This window comes from Mastacembelus armatus, chromosome 8 (assembly GCF_900324485.2).
Source record: "Mastacembelus armatus chromosome 8, fMasArm1.2, whole genome shotgun sequence".
Classification (NCBI taxonomy): domain Eukaryota; kingdom Metazoa; phylum Chordata; class Actinopteri; order Synbranchiformes; family Mastacembelidae; genus Mastacembelus; species Mastacembelus armatus.
Genome location: NC_046640.1, coordinates 14,045,788 through 14,068,896, shown reverse-complemented (window position 1 = coordinate 14,068,896; position 23,109 = coordinate 14,045,788). Strand labels below are relative to the sequence as shown.

General features: G+C 40.1%; 3 protein-coding genes across 4 annotated transcripts; 2 read left to right on the top strand and 1 right to left on the bottom strand.

Moving 5' to 3' along the window:
* Positions 1-815: 815 nt before the first annotated feature.
* ndel1b (nudE neurodevelopment protein 1-like 1b) lies at positions 816-8,209 on the top strand. Of its 2 annotated transcripts, XM_026325782.1 has the most exons (9): positions 816-953; positions 3,527-3,623; positions 5,592-5,745; positions 6,527-6,675; positions 6,834-6,970; positions 7,062-7,229; positions 7,311-7,399; positions 7,594-7,739; positions 7,927-8,208. In XM_026325782.1, exons 2-9 carry the CDS (start codon positions 3,538-3,540, stop codon positions 8,015-8,017), a joined length of 1,020 nt encoding a protein of 339 aa, XP_026181567.1. In that variant the 5' UTR covers positions 816-953; positions 3,527-3,537; the 3' UTR covers positions 8,018-8,208. The 2 variants fall into 2 exon arrangements, with proteins under 2 accessions (XP_026181567.1, XP_026181568.1); XM_026325783.1 differs by lacking the exon at positions 816-953 and having other exon boundaries at positions 3,529-3,623; positions 7,927-8,209.
* A 1,579-nt stretch (positions 8,210-9,788) lies between these two features.
* LOC113141222 (medium-chain acyl-CoA ligase ACSF2, mitochondrial-like) lies at positions 9,789-14,801 on the bottom strand. Its single transcript, XM_026325496.1, has 16 exons — positions 14,481-14,801; positions 13,930-14,125; positions 13,682-13,810; positions 12,652-12,705; positions 12,397-12,515; positions 12,129-12,291; positions 11,916-12,011; positions 11,683-11,834; positions 11,490-11,581; positions 11,316-11,392; positions 11,137-11,244; positions 10,909-11,060; positions 10,630-10,771; positions 10,324-10,434; positions 10,159-10,227; positions 9,789-10,032 (listed from the first exon to the last, which is right to left on the bottom strand). Exons 1-16 carry the CDS (start codon positions 14,600-14,602, stop codon positions 9,982-9,984), a joined length of 1,833 nt encoding a protein of 610 aa, XP_026181281.1. The 5' UTR covers positions 14,603-14,801; the 3' UTR covers positions 9,789-9,981.
* Positions 14,802-16,369: 1,568 nt separating this feature from the next.
* Positions 16,370-18,906, top strand: atp5pd (ATP synthase peripheral stalk subunit d). Its single transcript, XM_026325246.1, has 6 exons — positions 16,370-16,439; positions 17,162-17,296; positions 17,390-17,486; positions 17,679-17,750; positions 18,014-18,076; positions 18,630-18,906. Exons 2-6 carry the CDS (start codon positions 17,175-17,177, stop codon positions 18,759-18,761), a joined length of 486 nt encoding a protein of 161 aa, XP_026181031.1. The 5' UTR covers positions 16,370-16,439; positions 17,162-17,174; the 3' UTR covers positions 18,762-18,906.
* The last annotated feature ends 4,203 nt before the right edge of the window (positions 18,907-23,109 follow it).

Below are 23,109 nucleotides of genomic sequence, written 5' to 3'. Positions count from 1 at the left end.
ATACTGACACTGGCCTGGTCCAATCACATCTCTAGCTCCCATCCTTCCTACTCTGTCCTCTGTTTCCGGTGGTAAATAGTTAATTGTTCAATTACGGCTCAGTTAATGTTTGCATGGATCCAGCCAACGGTGAAAGGCTGCAGGAGACTTTCAGTACCGTGGACAGAGACCCAGGTCTGCACCGGCAGTAGGCCGTCTCTCCACCGCTCATCAAAAATCTGTTCTATCATTTACCACATGGGAAAAATATTGAAACTCTTAAAAACCAATAGGTTAATCTATATGTTACAGTAGCATCATAACTGCTCCAGCTTCAAGGGAACCCCGTTAGGTCCACTCACTGATCACACTGAACCATGAACCACCATCTGTTATGGTACCTAGTGCTGTTCTGCAGGCTATAACTTCAAGAGTGTCCTGTCACTTTGTCTTGCAACAGACATTGATTGACCCCGTTAAGTTGTGCTTTAATCCATCTGTTTAAGCTCCTAGTTGTGTTTCGTTCTGCATGCTGATCAATCGGTTAATCGATACGTTGCTCCAACTTTGGCCTCTCAGTCCTCTTTCTGTCGCAAACCAATGCAATGCAGACGAAGTGGGGCAGGTATGTCACTATGCTCTGCGTAGGAATCAAACATTTAATCCACAAGATAATCAGTCGTGGGAACGAGAGACTTAAATGTGTGGTCATCAGATACGGTGATTTGCCAATCTAGCTGTTCTACTTCTACAGCGGCCCTTCCCACTTCTGACGTAAACGTGAAACTACGCCATCGCGTACGTCTAAGTCAGGACTTACGTCGGTTCCGGGAGACGCGTTGGCAATTTCCTAAACAGAGCTCGACTCAGTCACTTCAGTGTCACAGGGAAAGGCGTGTGTGTTGGGTTTAACACCGGCTGGAAGGCGACCTGTTTCAACCGCAGACACTTGGACACTGATTTGACATGAGCAGGTAACTTAACAATCTGTTAAATCTTCTGTTTTCGTGTGTTTAACCAGCGGGGCGGTTTGGTTAAAGAGCTAACTTGTGTGGTGATTTTTCCGAGATGACAGCCCGAGCTCGGGTTAAATCTCGGGAGTTTTCAGCTTTGGGTTTTTTTTTTTTTTTTTGCTTCATGTCTTATTCATTTTCACTTTTTGTATTCGGTACTTTCTGTTTTCTTCTAAAACGGTAAAGCTAAGCTACGATTTGTGCTGTTTCTCAAACGGACAGCAGCGTTTCAATTAGCTGTTTAGCTAAATGACAATCTGCCGCTGTTCATCTGAATCTGGGTTAAAAACGTCACTTCAGGGATGCTGCGGTTTGTGCTTCTTTTGAAAGTCTGTATATTGGCTGTAAATGATGAACCAGCTGTCTATGATAAACGCCAGATGTCACTTTTATAGTAGATCCTTTAATCGTTGGCTTCTGTTCTTCGTTTCTATATCCTTGATTCATTATTTTGATTCTGTAGCATTTGATTCTGGCAAATCCAGATGTTCTCCTTCAGCAAACTTAAATCTATAACTCAAGGGACCAAAATAAGAGTTCAGATCAGATCATCACTTCCACCGCACCCTGAAAAGATGTTGGTCTGATTCTTATTCTCATAGAAAAGCACAGTGACTGCTTGAAAAGCCATTTGTGTAATCGTCGTGGTTCTTCTTTTGGGCCCCAAATATAGAAATGTGACTGCACTGGTGTTGGCGCTTGAAGTCATCTGCAGTAAAAAGAGGATGTGGGGAAGGAAACTCTCTCTTTGCTGCTGGATTTCTAGATGTCTCCACAGTCACTGTACTGCCAGCATCACTACAGTGTGTCTGCTGGCTGGGAGCCTGGCCTGCCCCAGTATTATTACAACAGCCAAATACATCTAGGGGTCAAGATGACATGGCTCTAAAAATGCTGAAATAAGAGATAACAGGATCTGTCGTGTTCTGGCAGAGTTTCAGTACTCTTTGCACGATATTGCCTTATTTTAAGTGATGTTATGCCACCAGTACAGTGTCAGTCTGACCTCTTCTTTATATGTGAAATAGCTATGTCAGGGGTATATCTGTTGTCCCATTTGATTTACATCTCCTGTGATCTGTCAGTGGGCTAATAAATTGCAGTGTCTTTGAGGGAATCTTTCTTCTGTTTCGACATATGATCTGAATCACTGTAGAAACAGTCACTGTCACTCCCAGAAGCATAAATAGAGAGCACCAGACCCTGCTCAGACCTTTCAGCATCATAACTAATGGAGATTGGCTGGGTTTGTTATATTAGCTGGACATTATGATCTCAGTGTATAATCAGAAGAAATGTTTTGGGGTTTTTCCCTGGAGAGATTATAAACGTCTTGTTTGTATGAGACAACTGAGACATTATGTCTGTAGCAGCTTGGAAACACTTTCCTTGCTCCACCCTTATGGTATTTTGTTCTCTGGTTCCCTTCGTGATTTCAGGAGTAGTGTGATGACACATGAAGGGCCTGTAGTGAGTAAATTTGTTTATGACGCCATCTTGGAGGAATGTTTAAAAGGAAGAGCAGGCGGTCCCTTCTCTAAGCTGACATCCCTCTAAGTCTAGACCCTCCTCTTACTGGCATCGTCTGTCGTGCCTCAGTCCAACCCAGGCTCATCTGATCCAAACATAATAATAAAAGCTACAGTATCATATTCCACTTGTTTATATAACCACTTTTTGCACAACCAGTTTTAAGAATGAAAAAGAAAACTCCTGAAGTCTCATGAGTAGCCACCTGAAGTGTAGTTTGTTTGACCTTCCGTCCAGCTGAGTGATTTCCTGTATTATGTTCGCGGCTTGCTGGACCTATCTGCAGGAAATCCTTATGAGCTTAAGTCCTATTATTAATACTCCTGGAATTAGAGAAATTGTACAACTGGGGCCACTGGGGCATTCCACACACAACATACACAGCTGCTCTTTCCAGGTGCTTTTAACGTTCTTCAAACATGCCTTGTCCGTCCACATAAATCACAGCAAGGTAGAGTTTAACAGAAAAGTGGAACAACCATCAGGCAAACTAACTTAATCACACCAACAGGACGCATGATGAAAGACATCAGAACTAGGCTACACCAGACAGCTACAACATCACGAGCGGTAAAGAGGTTAGAAATGTAATGATTTATTGAGAGCCTTTTTTTCTGTTCATTGAGGCTGTTCACAGTCCCAGAAAGGCTTTCCATGTAGGTCATAAGGTTTATCAAGGCTAAAGTTTGTAAAAGAGAAGGTAATTTCCAGGGTGATAGACTCCAGCCACTTTGTTTGTCATTTTTGAGTAAAAAGATCTGTTATCTTCCCCAGTGAGGAATGAGGGGAATTTATAATCTTATGTTGTCTGGGTTTTTTAGCTCAAGATAAGAAGGGAATGCACCATTCCTGATTCTACACGCCCAAGGATGCAAATAGTAGAAGTTTAAATATTTAATCTACTTTTAATCTCTTAAGCACCAGCCTTGCATAATTGTCATATGTACTTAAAGCTAATAGACGTGGCTGTGAAGCTAAAATAAACATGTTTCTTTCATTCTCAGGGTGCTCTGACATGGACACAGAGATGATTCCTAAATTTTCATCAAAGGATGAGGAAGTGGATTACTGGAGGTCACAAGCACTTAAGTATAAGAAAAGGTGGGTAACGTTATTTATCTAGCATTTGAGAATACAATATGACTGGATTTTTATGCCACGTCACATGAGCTTTATCATATGACCTATTTACCTATGTTGTAACCCATTTTCTAAACATCACTTCACATATGACTACAGACTAAATGTTTTAGTGTGTTTTTAGTGTTTTCTCCACAGAGAGTATTATTGTTTGCTTACTAAGCTCATTCCTGCAAATCTGATTATGTAACAATGTGTCATAGTTTATTTTTGTGATATGTCTTTCAAAAATACAGAACCAATAGGCAGCAACTCCGCCACCACACGAAATAAACACATTACAAAAACACTCAAAACTCAGAACAGCAGTACAACTATATTTTAAAAAGTAGTATTCATGCTTACATAATCTGTAATTTGCTGAATGTGGTTTTGTCTGTAGTTATGAAGGATGTGGTTGCACCATAATATTTTCATTATATTCAATCAAGTGTTTTTGGAATTGTTTTGTTGCTGTGTCTTGGTTCATAGTTTCAGCGCAGAGGGACGGTGTTTAACCATATGAGGCAAAAACGAGACAAGCGTTTTGAAATCAGTGTCCACAGTACATCAGCAGCTTAGTTTGGAGGAAATGACTACATGTTTAACTTCTCAGAGACCGCAGCCTGCGTTGGAATAGGCAGCTGTGCTTGTGACTGTTCCGTAAATCTTTGTTGAACTTGGTCTGTTCACTCAGAAGTGGAAAACTGCCCAGATAGAGTTAAAATCCTGGTGGTTTTCTAAGAAATTCCTGGTGTGGGTAGACTGTAAGGGGAAAAAACATCAACCCATGGAAAAATAACACCAAGTATACAGTTAGCTGTGGCTTGTCTCACAGATAATTTGGTATGTGTGTTTTCTCAGGATAATGATTAGACTGAGTCCTTCACAAATGCAACATGCAGTGTTTAATAGTTACTCATTGAAAGTCATCTCCCTTTTTAAACCAGATGTTGTCACCGGGCTGGTTGGACATTACGCAGTTTTTGATCATCACTAAACAACTTAATGTGAATGCAGTTATATTTTCACACATTTCACAAACCGAATGCCAGTTTTCACACATTCACTTATTTAATGGTGTTTTGTGTCACGTACATGGATTCCCGTTGGTCATTTGTAGAGAGTGTGGGAGCACAAGCCTGTGTTGTTATAAACTGGGGAGTTATAGGGTGCTGATGAGGCAGCCTTGGTGGCACTGGTATGTATGAAACAGCCATGACTGACTCATGGATTCCACTGCTGTGTAGAGCCACTGAGAGGCCATTAACCAACTCAGGCGATGTCAGCCACAAAAGGCAGAAAAATTTGGGTCAGTGTAAATTGTCCTTCCTACTCTACATTGATATTATTAGTTATTTAAAGACATATACATGCATGGCCAGACCTCAGAAACCAAGTAATAAATTATCTTTTTTTTTTCCCTATGGGTTTCCTATGTAGGGTCAGTGCTAACCACAGGGGCACACATCCTGTTTCTTAGCTCATATCCTTATCCTGTTTCTTTGCCCTCTCTTTTTCTTGTCACTGTTGATCTTTGACCCCTTCCACAGCTGAGGACACATGGCAGCAGGCCTGTTTTTTTTGAGCTACTTCTGAGCTACCCATTGTCACAGTTCAGCTGCTTTGGTAGAGCTGTATATTTAGAATGCTTAACTTGACTATGCTTAGTCATGCACTGTTATCCATGTGGCCAAGGCAGGATTGAAGGTTAAAAATCGACATATCTGCATGGCTTTCCATACAGGTTAATTTCTGGCAAGTGGAGAAAAAGCTACTGGAACATGCCTGAGCCTAAACAAAAGCCAGTCAGTTTTCTAGAGCTCATTGCTGCAGTCATTCAGCCACTCAGCTCTACAGAATTGAATGGTGGATGATAAACAGGGTAGCTGGTCATTGACAATGACTGTTTATTTTTCTCTCTCCACTCTGTGTGTGCGCACCATTCAGCTGTCACGATGCACAGGAGGAGCTGCAGGAGTTCCAGGAGGGAAGCCGTGAACTGGAGGCTGAACTGGAGGCACAGCTTGTCCAGGCCGAACACCGCCTTCGAGACCTACAAACTGAAAACGAGAGACTGAAGAACGAGATAGCCAGCCTCAAGGTAACTGTGCCTACTGACTTGCCATGTGGCTTATTTTGGAAATTGACTTCCTTTCATGGACATTAAAGTAATTTGTGGTTACTTAAGAAGTCATCTGATCTGTTGGATCCTGAGGACAAGGTCCAGTGTCTGATTTGCATGGTAGGTGTTAATAAGGCATGCTCTTTTGTAATCCTCCAGCACTCCTTAATTGGATGTCAGATTAAAGAGCAGAAAATAGAAAACTGCAAAGACAAATTTGGTCCTTAATCACAGCAGGCATGAACACTAGTCAGAATATTCAGGGTGCTCATGAGGAAGTTATCATGGCTTCTGGGCACATGGCTGAAACATACTGTGATTCTATTCACATGGATCAACATATGAGCATGCTTGCAGCAGCCAGTGCTAAAAACAAATTGTGTACATGAACCAGAGAGACCATGAATCATGCTTTCCTATCTTTTGTGCCTCAGGGGCCACAATCCCTGTTAAGTGACTACTGTAGAGGACCCCAGGGGAAATCAGCAACACACCCTTCCCCCAGGGAACTAAGTGGCCCTCATGAAAGTGAAATAATGTGGAAGAACATCTTGGCTAGTTGTTTTGTGATTCACCTGCTGATAATGTCTGTTGTACTTTACACCAAAAAAACAAATGGTACCTTCACACCTCATGCCTTAGTATAAAAGACATGAAAACAGATGTTCCTAGAAACCACAGGTTTCTTTGATGTCTCGTTCTTCCTCATTCACTCACTCCCAAGCTCTTTTCTCTTCTATGTTCTGTCCATCTCCACCAGGACAAGCTGGAGAAGCAGTATGCCCAGAGTTATAAACAGATTTCCATGCTAGAGGATGATCTGGGCCAGACACGCAGCATCAAGGAGCAGCTCCACAAATATATCCGGGAGCTTGAGCAGGCCAACGATGACCTGGAGAGAGCCAAAAGGTCAGACTCACAGAACATTTTGGCCGTAGACTGTGGCACACAGTGTATGGATGTTACGCAATCACATTCTAGCAATTGTGTGATTATTCCAATATCTAGAGCCACAATAATGAATATGGAAAGTTGTAACAGTTGTTTGCCTCATTCTCCATATACAGGGCGACAATAGTGTCTCTTGAAGACTTTGAGGGACGTTTAAACCAAGCCATTGAAAGAAATGCCTTCCTAGAGAGTGAGCTAGATGAGAAAGAGTCTCTTCTCGTATCTGTGCAGAGACTGAAAGATGAAGCACGAGGTAAAGACATGAGTCTGTTCTGTCCATTAACTGGGAATATGTCATCTTTATCACAGTTAGTGGATGTGTTTCATGAGTTTGTCTTCTGCAGACCTGAGACAGGAGCTGGCAGTACGTGAGCGGACTACAGACAGGATGTCAGCTCCCAGCTCACCCACCTTAGACATTGACAAGACAGATTCTGCAGTACAGGCCTCTTTATCCCTTCCAGCTACGCCTGTAGGAAAGAACACGGAGCACACGTTCATTGGCCCAAAAGGTCAGAATTAATCTTGCTCTCGTATTTGCACTCTGGAGATGAAAAATTAACTCTGTACTAATACTGGTTTGTATGATGTAGCTTTGACCAATGGCTGTGGTTCATCCCTCACCCCTTCTGCTAGAATCTCAGCTCTTAACATTGTTGGTGATCTGCTGAGGAAAGTTGGGGTAGGTGATATTCCTTTTCAATTAATACATGTATGCATTTTGAGCTATTTTTGTTTTTGGATACAACATTATTGTTCTGTGTATTATTTTCGGACTGACATAATCTCAAAAAGTACTTTAATATTCTAATATCTATAGAACAAACAGAAAAAATGTTTATGATAAAGCTAAACACAGATTGTGTTTTCTGCTAGGCTTTGGAGTCTAAACTTACTGCCTGTAGAAACTTTTCCAAAGACCAAGCAGCAAGAAAGAATTCCTCCACAGACAACAGCACGCTCATCAACAGCAACGCCAGCAAGTTCTCTCACTCTCTTCATACCACTTACTTCGACAAAACGTGAGTCTTTAGTAGTTTTGCTCTTCCCTTGTTGCATATCCTTGTTACTCAACACACAACTGTGAAAAGGCTCACACCACAACTTGAATGCACATAAAATTTGTGTATTATATTATACCTGGTTTTTATGCATATTTGCTAGTGTGTCTGCGTTTGCTGATATTATGTATGTCCTTGGAAAATGTAGGACTGTTAATGGATTGGACCCAAGCTCATTGACCTCCATGGCATCATCCAGAGCTATGTCTCCCCCAGGCATGTTGCCTCTGAGTGTGTGAGGTGTCCCCATGTCACCAAACCTCTACTGAAACTCCTGTTCACCTAACAAGATGTGGGAACAGAAAGGACACTTTAAAGACCATTACTTTGTTTGTGTGAGTTTGTGTGTGTGTGACTTTGTGTGTGTGTGTGTGTGTGTGTGTGTGTGTGTGTGTGTGTGTGTGTGTGTGTGTGAGTGTGTGTGTGTGAGAGAGAGAGACAGAGTTTAAACGGAAGAATGATGTGTGTGTTTGCCTGACCGGGACTGTGCATTTTTTTGAACTTGATGAGTGGAAGAGAGGCTTGACTATACATTTAAACTTATCTCCAGTTTGCAGCTCTAAATGCTTCTAAGCACACAGTCGTCTGTGCATATGTTCCTACCACACACTTGCACGTGCCTGAAGCTGTGCTGTTCTCAACTTGTATGAATACCATTGCAATGTATTGTTCTCCAAATGTTAAATGAGAAGTGGCAAAGTTACTATATTCTTTGTTCCAATGTTAATCTGAAAACCTATTATCCCTGACAAAAGGTCCTTAACAGACCAGAACATCTGCTTAACCTTCCTTTTTTCCCCCTCTATTTTCACAATATTGCACAAACAATTCAGTTCAGAATGTTCTATATTTAAAAGGGATATGTTCGTATTAACTAATTTATTTCACAGTATTCTTTAAATTGCAAAATTTTCTATATGCAATTTTTCATGCATGCTTGCAAATTTAAGGGTGAACCATATTTATGACTGAACTGAATGTTGTTCATTCAAAGCCATGTAGCCGTAGTGCAGTTGCTGCTATTGTTACTGGCTACTTGCTGCATCTCTAGAATAAGCCTCCCTGTTAAATGTCAGACATATCAGCTGGTTCTGACCCCTGAGTTAAACCTGCCTGTTAACAAACTACTCCTCACGGGTTTTGCTGCAGTTGAGTTTCTTCTCCATGTGAACATCATTGACATTTGGAAGAAACACTTTTGCCTTTTTTTTTTTTAAATGTTTAATGTACAGGTTTATTTAAATCTTGACAGGCTTATTTACCTCATTCTAATGGTGGATCAGCAACACGTGTAGGTGAACTTGGTTTTATAAAAGCGACACAACGCAAAACAATATTGACTCAAAGATCCTTTTTTGTATGTGAATTAATGATACATCGTGGCCTTTGTCATGCAGCACATTTGCTAATTATCTATTTTTAGCAGGCTGGGAAATGGCAATGCATTCATTTTACATCCCAGAAGTTTGTCTAAATCCATTTTGTTCATATACTGCTCCCTGTCATAGATCTATGTCACCATCTTGACATCTTGAAACATAGTTTGAAGCCTTTAGTATTCAGTGTTATTTAACAATGAGATGTCATTCTGGGCACACTATGAGCCTGTTACTAAAGTGAGTTCTACATGACTGTATATAGCTTGTAAGGATGATCAGTTTTGCCAGTACCACATGTGTATATACTGACATTTGGCATTAAGGTCCTATTTATTTCAGATTCTGTATGGCATGTGTTCAGTTAACAAATTACTAATGGTTCAAGCCATTGCATTATATGATGTCACATTGTTTATGAAATTTGTTTAAATAAATAAAGATTGAGATGGCAAATATGCCATGTACTTGTCATTTACTGAAGATGATTTATATTGATTTAAAAAAAATATCCATCTACTGCACATTTTCCAAAGCTTTCAGGCTCATTTTGTGGCCGTAGCACATGGCATTTAAGAATTTTTTTTTTTTGTTAACTATTACCAAGTCAATAATTATCCAACATATCAGCCCACGTTTAAGGTCAGTTAATATTTGTGAGCTTTATTATAAACATTTATATAGTGACAAAGTAGAGGGAAATCTCTTGCTGTTAAGTAGGAACGGTCATTCCTTTATAACAATCCCAGTTCAGGTCATGTATTACTCTCCTCTGTCAGATTTCTGACTTTCCCAGCATGTGCACTTGAAGTTCATCAGTCCACAAATTAAAGGCCCAATTTCTTCTCCATATCCTGCTTTAATATGTTCTTCTTGATCTGGAAAAATATGGAGGAGCCGGCACCCCTTTTTCAGTTTAATCTATCATAAAATATCCTGTTTATATCTATGCCATAGATATGATGGTATTAGAGCAGATATGTTGATAACAGAGCAGAAGTTACCTTTCCCGAAGCAGTCAGGGGGTAGCTCTCTACAAAGACCACATAGTGTGGGATTTTGAACTGAGATAGCTAAAAAAAACAAAAAAAAAAACACACACACATATTGTACAGCTGTGATGGGATAATATTAAGCTTTTGCCAGTTCCATTTGTCACCTACTCTCACCTGGCCTTTGCAGAAAGCTCTGATCTCCTCTGCAGTGGCAGTCTGGCCTTCCCTCAGCTTGATGCAGGTACACACCTGCTCACCCAGCCTCTCATCTTTCACTCCAACCACCTGGGAATAAAGTAACAGAACACCTAGAGTTTAAACCTACTACCTCAAGTGATAAATGTAATATATCCATGATATGCATGTAAAAGACGTCCTCATATTCTCAATACTGTGCATTGTTTACAAGAACTACACACAAAACACCACTGCCACCAATTGGGAGGGTCTTTGCTGCCCTCCGGTGGAGTTTAATCTTACCTGCACCTCCTGCACTTTGGGATGTGTATAGAGAAACTGCTCTATCTCAGCAGGGTAGATGTTCTCCCCTCCACGGATGATCATGTCTTTTATGCGTCCTTCAATGTGGCAATAACCGAGACTGTTGAGGCTGGCTATGTCACTGTGCAGGGGAAAATTGTAGAAAGGTTGTAAATTCAGCATCAATTCTTGGTCCTCAAGCATGCCTCTGTATTTACTGTTTTAGATATACACTCTACATAACATCTTAATATAAAGTCAAGTCTGTGTCCATATTACCCGGTACTGTACCAGTGGTCTTGGGAAATAACCTCTCTGGTTTTCTCTGGATCATCCCAGTACCCAAGCATCACACAGCTGCCTCTGATCATCAGCTCCCCTGCTGCTCCCAGAGGGACTAATTCCCCCGTAGTGGGCTCCACCACTTTCGCCTGTAGACACACACCTAATATGTCACAATGTTGCTAGGATGTGGAGATAAATGTTTGGGTGAATAAGAAGGTTTACCTCAGAGTGGCTCATGATACACCCAACAGTATTTATCTTCAGCTCCTCTTTGTCTTGTGGGAATCCCATAAATGTGACAGGACTGTTCTCAGTGGTCCCATAGCATATCTGTTACAATACAATAGTCACATACTCTTTAATGCTGGAAAAATATTTGTACAGGTGGTGCAACTACGCACTGTTATCTCTTTCATGTTCAGGTCTGTTTTCAGTTTTCTCACAATCTCGGGGGCACATGGAGAACCTCCCATGATCCCTAAAACATGGCAGCACAAACAGAAATGCCTCAAAATGCTGATTAAACATCAACACAAGATCAGCTCAATATATTAATAAGGTTTTAATTTTCTTACCACCTTCAACTGATGACAAATCATACTTGTGTAAATTTTGGTAGCCAAGCATGTCGATGTACATTGTGGGAGTGCCATAGATGAAATTGCACCTTCAGCAGAGCAGAGAATGGTAGAACATGGAAATACATAATAATAATAATAATACTGTATGTATTTGGAAGTCATAGAAGTGATGCACAGAATGCTGTACTTTTCATTCTGAATGGCTTCTAAACTGGCCCGAGCGCTGTAGGCAGGGGAAGGGAAGACCAGGGTAATACCATGCACTGCCATGTTTATTCCTGCAAGCACGGAGCCAAAGCAGTGGTACATTGGTACCGACACACACACTCGCACCTGAGGCTGACAGGAATATGGAAAACAAGTTTATGCATGTTTCTCTCTTCGTGTTTTCTCCAAATTAAGTTGCAAATATTAACTTACCCTCGAGGCATAACCCATTCGGAGTCCCAGAAAATAGGCATTATTTACAATGTTGTGATGGGAAAGAGTGGCCCCCTTTGGACTCCCAGTAGTACCCTAAAACAAAAGCATGGCCAGATTTGAATCACTGTCATGATGATGTTTTTTTTTTTTACATTGTGTCAGTACAAACAATACATGTGCCAGCGTAAATTGTGCAATACTGAAGGTTACTGATGTGAACTGAATGTTGATGGGTTCATCAAAGGACAGTTTGCTCTGCAGATCCATCAGCTCTCTGAAGTGCCGACTCTCTCCTGCTTGCATCACGTCCTCAACGTGGAGCATCCCTGGCTGTCTGCTATCTGTCACAATCACCATACGCAAGTCTGGCAACCTAGCAGACAAATACAGGGTCTTTATATTGTGCCTCTTATCCCAGTAATAATAAAAATGGAGGAAGGTCATGTAGCATTTAGCACATAGCAGAAATTTGTCATACCTGGAGCTTTTGATCATACCCATGGAGGTGGTGTCAATCTCTGGGCAGATCTCCCTCAGCATGTCACAGAAATTCTGGTTTTTAAAGCGAGTAGGGCAGACCAGTACTTTACACTGCACCTAGAACCAACGAGCCACTTCTGTTGAATTTATTTTACTACACGCTTCTTACAATACTTCGGTTTAGTAGTATAATAAGCACAGTATGTGTTTATGTACGTAGACTAATGAACTGTGATACAAAAGCATTCATTACCTTCTTTAAAGTGAACTCCACTTCGTTCACCTCATAGGCTGGGTTCAATGACACCTGCAAAGATAACAGCTGAAAGTCTTCTTACACAGCTCGGCACCATTTCTCAAAGAGCTTTGTATACTATACACATCATATTCTGTGATATTATATTATGCTGTATGTTGAGGTCAATACCTAATAACAGATTACAATGACATGGTAAACATATAACGGTATTTCTACAGAACAGCTCCCCAATGTCATACACATTGACACTTGACAGCAGGACATTTATTTGTCGACATACCCAACACTTGACTGATAAGTAGTGATGGGCAGGTGAAACCTCATGAAGCTTTCTCATTTCCCCGTTTTTGTTTAGTAAAATGGAATTCTGGAGGGAGATGGATGAGGTGATCCAGGGTATCCCTAGTGGTGAGACAGTGGTGATTGGGGCAGACTTCAACGGACACGTTGGTGAGGGAAACAGGTGACGAGGAAGTGATGGGTAAGTTTGGTATGCAGGACAGGAAAAGAAGAGACGTGTACAAGCAGGTTGGAACGGGTGGAGGAAAGTGTCAGGTGTGATGTGTGACAAAAGAGTGTCAGCAAGAATGAAAGGAAAGGTGGACAAGACAGTGGTGAGACCAGCAATGTTGTCTGGTTTAGAGACAGTGGCACTGAGAAAAAGACAGGAGGCAGAGCTGGAGGTAGCAGAGCTGAAGATGTTGAGGTTCTCTCTGGGAGTGACGAGGATGGATAGGATCAGGAATGAGGACATCAGAGGGACAGCTCATGTTAGATGTTTTGGAGAAAAAGCCAGGGAAGCCATATTGAGATGGTTTGGACATGTTCAGAGGAAGGACAGTGAATACATTGGTAAAAGGATGCTGAGGTTAGAGCTGCCAGGAAGGAGGCCTAGAGGAAGACCAAAGAGAAGGTTCATAGATGTAGTGAAGGAGAACATGAGGATAGTTGGTGTGGGTGAAGAGAATACAGAGAATTAGCTTTAAATGCCATTTTGAAGGTGTTACATAGCTCCCAAACTGACCAGTATAATTCCAGCCTTGGCTGAAGCAAACTGGAAAAGGATCCATTCATATATGTTCGGTCCCCAAACTCCCAGTCGATCACCCTGCTTTACGCCCAGAGCAAGGAGACCTGCAGCTGCCTTGTCAACCTGCACAAAAATGAACATAAAACGAACAGTTAAGACAATTCTCTACCAGGTACAAAGTTTAAATGACTAATGGCATTAAATAATCCAGATTATCACTGGGAGACGCAGCTGAGACACACATCTTGCTGAAACTGTGCAAAGGTTCTCCGGATTCCATCCCCCAGGAAGACGACAGCTTCACGGTCAGCCCAGCGTTGGACTGTGGTGTCCAGGCTCTGCCCCACAGTCAGGGGGAGCAAAGAAATGGAGGAGGTGCCATGGACATAGCTGCTGGTCAGAGAAGGTTTGAAAGGAGGACTGTCCACATGGAGTGACCTGATATTTAGAACAAAATTAAGGAAAAAGCACAGGGGTCACATGCAGTATGAAATGATCCCTTTATCACCACATCTTTAATTAATAAGTATGGGAATGTCACAGTGTTGCTGTTTGATCAGGAGCAGATCTACATGGGGGCAAGGGGGCAGCTTTCATTAGTATAATGAAAGAATAAATTTATTACAGAAATAAATTTGTGAAACTTTTGTTCCATGAATTGTATAAGAACTCACATACACCGCCTTCTTATACAATCTTACCAAAACCTTCTGGCAGCTCTTTGCCCCTCGATGCAAAAATTTCTAGATCTGCCACTGCGTTTGATCATTGAACATGAAGAGCATGAACTTACCGACACCACTGGAGCAAACTTGTGCTGCATGATTTCCATGTCTGCCTGTATTTGGGTCCATTCACAGATCTGAGGCTGTGAGCACAGGACCTTGTCAGTGGGGAAAAAGTCAGCACTGACATTAATCTGAAGTATCACACAGTCAATGTGTTTCAACTGGATCTAAAGGAACACAGTCTTAATATGTCTGGTTTGAAGATACTGGTATGAATGTGTGAGCTGGTTACCTACCCAATTTTGCTTTGGTTAAACATTAAACACTGTTTATTTTACTTCCACTCATCTTTGCTTGCTGATCGATGAGGGGCATCTAACAGTTGGCCATTTCATGCACATTTCAACATATTTCAAGAAAATATAAACCTTTAATTAGCATTAGTGTTTCATACATTCTTAAAATTCTGCATTATGAAATTAATAATTTACTAGTAAAAATATACAATGGTGTCCACATGTACAGTATGTATGTATTACAAATTTTAAATGTCTGCAAGAGACAGGAAATAGATCTGTGTACACCATTCATGGCTTGTAAAAAACAATATAGCAATATAGACATACATAATGAATATTCTTTATCTTCTTATCAATCACAAGTTAAAGACCATTGTCCATTGTCCAAGACTGTCCATTTGATGTGAATGGCCACAGCACTGTTGGTAGAGTGGTTACCCATTAATGATGTCAGTAGTTTAATACCCAACTCCACGTGGTGAGCTGTTGAGCTTCAACCAATATGGGACGCCCTTTGTTCCATATTTTTAAGAATCATGACATGAGACAGAAGGAAACCTCTCCCCCACTCAGCTTGTCCGTCATACTCCTCTACCCAAACAGTGAAGGGGTGGACAACCCATAGTCTTCCAGGGTCACTGCCCTGCTTGTTTTCTAACTAAGCCTGTCCCACTGCTAATTACCTGGATCAGATGTGTTCAGTCAATCACAAGCTGAAAGATACAATCACAGATGACAGTGAAGACATAGTGAACTGGTATCTTCTAGCTTCTGAAGACAGAACATAACTGATCCAGGTAATCAGCAGTGGGAAGGGCAGGGATAAATGGAAAACAAGCAGGAGAGTGGCCCTCAAGGAACATGGGTGGCCCACTCCCTACAAAATGAGGGGTGACTCATGATGCATTGGTCTTCTTGGTAAAAATCTGTTATACATGCAACTCAGATCCTTAAAAAAATACAAAACTGACCAAATCCAAAACCCTTCCCGAGAGACTTAACCTTAGCCTTAACCATAACCACTAATTGCCTAACCTTAACCCTCACACTAACCTTAACCTAACCAAATATCTTTCACTAACCTTAAGTCAAGGCATGGCCATGAAACTCAATATTTTTTCCCTGCTGTGTCGAGGTAGAGACTGTCTGGAAAAGACATATGTGACATTTTATTTTTTATGAGTTAATATATCTATCCGATAGACACTGGAATGACTTTGGTGATGCAGTTTGTCAATGTGACCACTCGGGGGCAGTGTACACTGATAACTAGTCCTAAACAATGCTAATGCCACTTAGCATCAATTAACCTACTGGAGCTCGACTTAGATTATACATAGGAAGCCAAAATAATTTACCGTTAGTACTTTACCTTTCAAATGAAACTTAGGCCATGTCTGCACCGACAGACGCAGGTTTAACGAATTTACCGTGGCGTCGCTATCCTCAATTATGACTACGAGAGGGCGAAGACTTTCAAAATAAAATATTGTAGCCCCAAGTGTTCTTAAATCTCGAGGGCAGTGGAAAAATACGTTGACGAGATTTTTTTTACCTCTTCAAACAAGACTCGTGAGACAAATCATAAGTTAGAATCAGAAATGTTACACACATTTGTTGTATCTCATATACTTGTCGTTTTGTTGCATTGAACTGTTGACGTAACCCCAGCTCATTTCCGTTTCCTGTCGACAGTCAACAGTAGGAGTTGGTGTCCCACTGATGGTAATGTTAATGACATGTTGGTCAAATATTTGGCTTTGCTAAAAAGATACTTTAAATATATTGTTAGCAAGATTCGTAGATAAAATTGTAAAGTTACAGTTTTGAAACGTCTGTTTATTCGGCCTGTCCTTGATGTCGTCTTGGTATGCTAACGTTAGCTAGCTATAGTGCTAGCCTTAGAACTAAGTTAACTCTCCGACAGACTTATATTTATTAAAATGCAACCATAAAACTTAAAAAAAGAAAAACGTCGATCACGATTTGAGAGAATAAAGGTTTTAATTTCGTTATAAGCATAAATACGAAACGGTAAAACAAACGAGTGTCTTGTTTAGTAAAGGAGAGTAAAAAAAAGGAGAGTAAAAAAAAAGTTTTATACACATCGTTATGGTGAAATGAGGTTTTTAGGGATGACCACTGAATGTTTTGTGTTAAATTCGCATGTCAAATATCTGCTCAGTTTAAGTGCCAGGGAAGAATTGTTGCTAAAGACTGGATATTATCAAATGTATGAAATGAAGCCATGACCAAGTAGCCCCAATTATTATTCGCACTTAAACTGAAAGAGTCACGCGTTTTATGAGCCGATATTTGACGTGCGAATTTAACACAAAACATTCAGTGGTCATCCCTAAAAACCTCATTTCACCATAACGTGATATGTGTAATGAAGGCGTTAATGTTAGCTATAATAAAAATGTAAATACCTCTGTTTCTTTTAGCTACAGCTGAAACATGGCTGGGAGACGAGTCGCACTGAAAGCCATTGACTGGGTGGCGTTTGCAGAGAGGGTGCCACCCAGCCAGAGGACCATGTTCAACAGCCTGAAGACACGAAGTGACGCTATTGCTGCCAAGTTTGTGTTCCTGAAATTTGAAGTTTGATGCCGCTGCAGACTGTGGAAGTATTGAAAATCTTTTATAATTAGTAACAAGATTTGTGTTCACAGGCTAGGCTCTCTGCCTGAAAAACCCGCCGCCATAGACTGGAGCTACTACCGGTCTGCTGTGGCTAAACCCGGAATGGTGGATGAGTTTGAAAAGAAGGTAAATTAAGATGAGAAGTGATTCGTGTCATCTGTCTAATTAAATAATCTGGCTTTTATTTGATGCTGAAAACTGATTTTAAGTAGCAGCATGTCTCTTAAGTCACAGAAATGGTGGTTTGACCAGTATAATAAAAGGAAGTGTATTTTATTGTCATTCGATATAATTAGTATTAACTTTGTTTCCCTACAGTTCAATGGGATGAAAGTTCCTGAGCCTGTAGACACTCAGACGACACTTATCAACACTCAGGAGGCAGAAGCGGTGAGTGATGCTGTGTGTCCTCTCATGAAGGTGGAGACAGCGATTGTTTTCATGCTTATGTGTGAAACTGAAAATAGGTGTTATAAGTACTTTTACAGTACAAGATGAGTCATGCCATTTGAAACGCTACACACACACAACGACAACATGTATATATATATATATGTGTGTGTGTGTGTGTGTGTGTGTGTGTACACACAAGCTGTATTAACCCAGTCATAATAAAAAGTAGCTTTTTGGGCGTTTCTCTTTTTGTCTCCCAGAACACAACAGCTGCTGCATATATCATAGCATCCAAAACTCGTATTGCCGAATATGAAAAAGAGGTGGGTACTTTAAAAACTTAAAATTATCAACCCTTGTTTGTGTCATTACTCCAGAAGCTGAAAACTGTCACACACACAATTTTACTCTCCAGATTATACAGACTAAGGATATTGTAATAATATATTTCCCGTGCATGGGTATTTTAGCAATTTCTAACTTTTGTTGAAAACCCTGCAACACAAAAACTCATGGCAGGCAATTGTTTGGTTGCCATCTCCAGCTGACTCCAGCACTTTGTGGTTTGTTGTGCCACCTGCTATTTGGAAATACAAAAATGATTATTTTAATATGTTTCATCACTACTTTGGTTACATTACGACAAAATACAAACTTGATCTGCTGGGGCAGTTTTGTTGATATGTCACTGCCAGTAGTCTGATATACTTTTGAGGCCAGAAAAATTGAAAATTGCAACTATCAGAAATAGTTCCAAGAGAAATTCCTGGTTCTTATCTCTTACTCCTTATACTTCTCATTTACCAGATTTCACTAATTTCACAAGACTTAATCAAGGCCCTGTTTTGTCCTGATCCTCTGTTCTTTCCCCCCCAGCTGCACAAATTCAGGAACATGATCCCCTTTGACCAGATGACAATTGAAGATTTGAACAACACTTTCCCAGAAACCAAGCTGGACAAAGTCAAATACCCTTACTGGCCACACAAACCTATTGCCGATCTGTAAATATACTGAATATGACAAGCTGTACAGTATATGCATACAAGTCTTGTTTTGCACATTCATAATTTTTTTATTACTGGAATGTTATTTTTCCCCATTGTATGAGTGGAACTGTATGAATAAAAGGGGAGAATAAAATTAAACATAACTTTTGTTTCTCATTTCTTTGACTCAATAGATCCTTAAAAGGAAATCCAGAAATTATGGGGCAACTTTCTTTTAACAATCAGTTAAATGAACTGAGGGGTCATCAATGTTCACAAGCCCATTGTAAACAACCTCACTGATCTTTCACAGGCAAACTGTTATTTTATTACTGGATTTCTCCCCATGTGTCATGAACTGAACTTGATCTGTTGGATTTGTTTTCTTTCTAAATTTGGTATGAAACACCCTCCAACATTCACTGAAAATCTAACCCTTGTGGAAACACTTGATGAGTTTTTAAGTACATGCTTGGCCAAATCACTCTCAGCATAAAGCATAGAATGGTTTCATTTCCTCATGGGGTCACTGTTGTCTTTGGGAAAGAAACTTGCAGTTGTCAGTTTCTGGACCAGCAGGATGAAAGAGCTCTTTCACTTTTTCTGTTTACTGATTTCTGCAGGTAGTTGCACTTTCACATTTTAATTGATTCTTTATTGAATAGATGACTTGAGTCACTTCATTACAATGGCCCAAGTCATCCATCAATGTGTGGACAGTGTTGTGAAAATGATGGCAATTCCAGCCCTTTTTTAAATGCAGTGTCAGTCTTGTTCAGGCTTTGTTATGACTACAGCATAAAATCTACATTTCAAAATAGTTGGAAATATGAGCAGTCTCTCTGGGATTGGAGAGAGACTTTAACCATAAAACCTGATTTCTGTGCTCTCACTGCATTGTTATTATGGCTTCAGTTTGTGGGCTAAACTTTACATATCAGTTCCATCACTGCAGACATGGTGATAAGTAGAGAGACGTACTCTGGCCTCAACGTCCTTGTCTCGGTACACCACATACAACAGTGATAAGATACATCAAGCTGCTACAACATGCTTGGTTCCTGCGGGGGGCAGCATCTGTCTGAGTGGTTGGATATCTTTCTTAATGAGCACATGCATGAAATAATCAGTCATTGTCAGCACATTATTTAGAAATCTTTTTGGTCAGTAAGGGTTTCATTTTGCTGCATTTGAAAAGCTAATTTGTGGATTTAAAGGCCTATAGTTTTTTTTTATTTAGTGATGACATGTTCTTAATTAAAATATTCATTTCTCACGTATCTGGTTGTTAAGGTTCTCAAAGAAATGTAGTAAAATCCAAAGTCCAATACTGTATTTCTCTCTGAAATGTTGTGGAGTGGAAGTCTCCATACAATGTGAAAGTCATTTGTGTTATTGTATGTAATCCTTCACAATGAATTTAACAATTTGCACAAATGGTTTTCATTGTTGCTTTATTGGGATGTAGCACACTGAAGACTTTTCAAATAAATCTGTGGTTAAATATTTTCATACAGTAATAACATGGACAAATATGCCAATGAACATTGTGATAACAAAGAATGAGCCTCAATTTTCTTTTTCTTAATGTTCTTTTACCTGCAGAACAGACTCAGTGACATGGATCTTAGGACAAATCCCCAAATTACAAATGTTAATATAACACTGAAGGAGAGATCACTAAAATTTAATTTAAAGTAAACAAACTTGTGTTTTATTTTCTCTATTTATTTTTTGACAAATGGAAACATAACTCAAGAACATTGATTTGTTTCTTTGTTTTATTGCATATTTAATAGAGCACAGTGTCTAAGTGTTGGTCTATTTTCTGGCTTGCAGTAATCAGTGCAGCAGAAGTGGGGGTGAAGAAGTGAAGTAATTCAGCAGCTTTAGATTTTTTAAATATCAGAGCAAAGGAAAATCTCCGTCAGCACACTGAGGCTCCTTTGATTTCCCCACTCAGTCTTAGGCATTCCACAGCAGAGCAGTGATAATCCTCCCAAAATCTGCACATTATGTCACACCAAAGAGCACTTGTCTCTTCAGTCTGCAACTGGGTAAACTTGTTGTGACTGTAGTGCAACATGAGGACATACTGTAGCTTCACAACAGCTTTCACAAGCAGCTACTTGAGACTGGGACTGAAACGGTGCAAGTGGAGCAAAGAACTGAAAGAGGCTGCAAGTTGAATGAAATACTCTTTATGTTTTATTCATTTTTCATATTTGTTGCCTCATGTATCAAAAATGCTGTTTTACTCCATTTTCTCAAGTCTTTGTCAAAGGTTTACTGTTACAGAGATGTATTTGGATTTTAACATTTTTTCAGTGTTAGAGTTAATCCAACAGGTTGACCTCTGACCTTCTGGAATGCAGAAAGGTCTATGGAAAGAGGGTCATGAACTTTGATTGAGGGTCACTGGCTATCACCTGTGCTAAGCTTCTATATGAAACAGCTACAGCTACATGTCTTAGTGTATGACCCCCCCCCCCCCCCCCCCCCCCGTAGCCCTACTTTCCCTGGACTCAGCTATTTTTCCCAGCTGACCATTCAGCTGTTGGCAACATTTGTCCACTGCAGCAGCTCAGAACGTGGGCACACAAGTGTTACAACCGGTAATTATTTTAATGAAATCTCTCTGCTCCTGTCTCATATGTTTCAACAGAATACTTATATTATTTTTTATGATTGCACAGAAGGAAATGAACAGTTTTTATCCAACCAAGCATTTGCAAAAGTAATGTAGAATTTCTGTTTAATCAATGTTTTCATTAGGGTGTGTGCTGCACTGTGCTAAGCATGAGATGGTGTGTGACAGGCTTTGAATTCCTCCAGTTTAAACTTCCATTTTCCATGTGCACACAGTGGAAAAGATGTGTGCTCAAATGACTTTACTGCTTTGATCCTTTGATCCTTTTTTGGCAAAAATTACCCACAAGACAAAAATAATTATTTTAATTTGATTATTTTAAAACAGTAATTTATACCAACCCCAATATGCTGCATTTATTTCCATTTATTTTAAATTGCAAATTCAAAATAGGGCTGAATTTAATTAAGTAAATATATGCTAAAAACAAAATAGTTGGACCTAATTTTCAACTATCTACCATTACTGGTATTACATTACCATTACTACAAAAGCATAGATTTTTAATGTAGTATAAGTAGATTTGCCTTTGGAGCACCTCATGGCGTACTTTACGTTACTTGTCATTTGTAAATATTTGATTTGGCTCATGGTGGCTGCTGATACTTAGTTGTTTTTTTTAATTGTGTTGTGCACAAAAACTCTCTAGTCGACAAAAAAAAAAAAAAAACAGAACTGATGTTAAAAATAAACAGTGATACGATGGGTTTCCTCATTTAGTCCTCAACCCCCAATAAACACGATCCATCATTGTGGGACATTTTCTGACCCAAAAGCAAACAGCTCACATCCGTTCCTGTGTGAAAACCTAAATGTTCGCTTCCTACCTATCTGCCACACAGCCTATTATGCTTCTTATTTAGATATCAATCAAACGTCACATGTTCAATTACACAATCCATCACGCTCTACACTTGTCTCGCCATTCACCAATGGTCTTTGTGCACCCCCCCACCCATCCAACGCCCAAAGATGAGAGTTTCCTTTAGAGGCTAGAGGGCATGGCCCTGTCTCCTCCAGATTGTAATGGCTAAATTTAAAGAGGAACCGTTTTTTTTCTCCTCTCATCCAAAGGCCAAAATTCAGGTTAGAGGTCAGAGGGGGTAGGCCTTGTTACCAAGGAAGACTCCACCAACAAGGCAAAACCACTGGTGCTTATTGGACTGTGCAAACAGCAGATCTGCCAGCCTGCCTGTGAGTCTGACAGGCCTGAGAGCAGGGGAACCAGTGCAGATTGCATTATAACAATCAGACAAGAAGCAAGTGTTGATGAATGACAAGTTGTATAGAGCATGCATCTTCTTGCTCATTCAAAGCACTAAGTCCAGGGCTATGTTGACAGGATGAGCTTTTGCTATTGTCATCAGTGAAAATGTTTGTAATGCTCTAACCATAATGCATTGAATTATTTGCTATGATTATTAATAGAAACAATACGATTGTAGTGTCATTAAACAAAAACAAACTGATCTTTCCAAACAAAACTATGACTTTGCTATCACAGTTCAAGTTCAAGCTTTACACCTAAACCCAAAGTTTGTGCTATTGCATGTTTTCATAAGAAATGATCCGTTCCATTGAGATCTTGATGACTCCAAAAGAGTTTCATCAACTTTCTAGAGACCGCCAATCACCATGGCATGGTGACATCATGAGAAAGTTGTCCACCCCATTGACAAGGCCTGCTGTTGCCATGGGGCTCCTGGAAATGGCACTG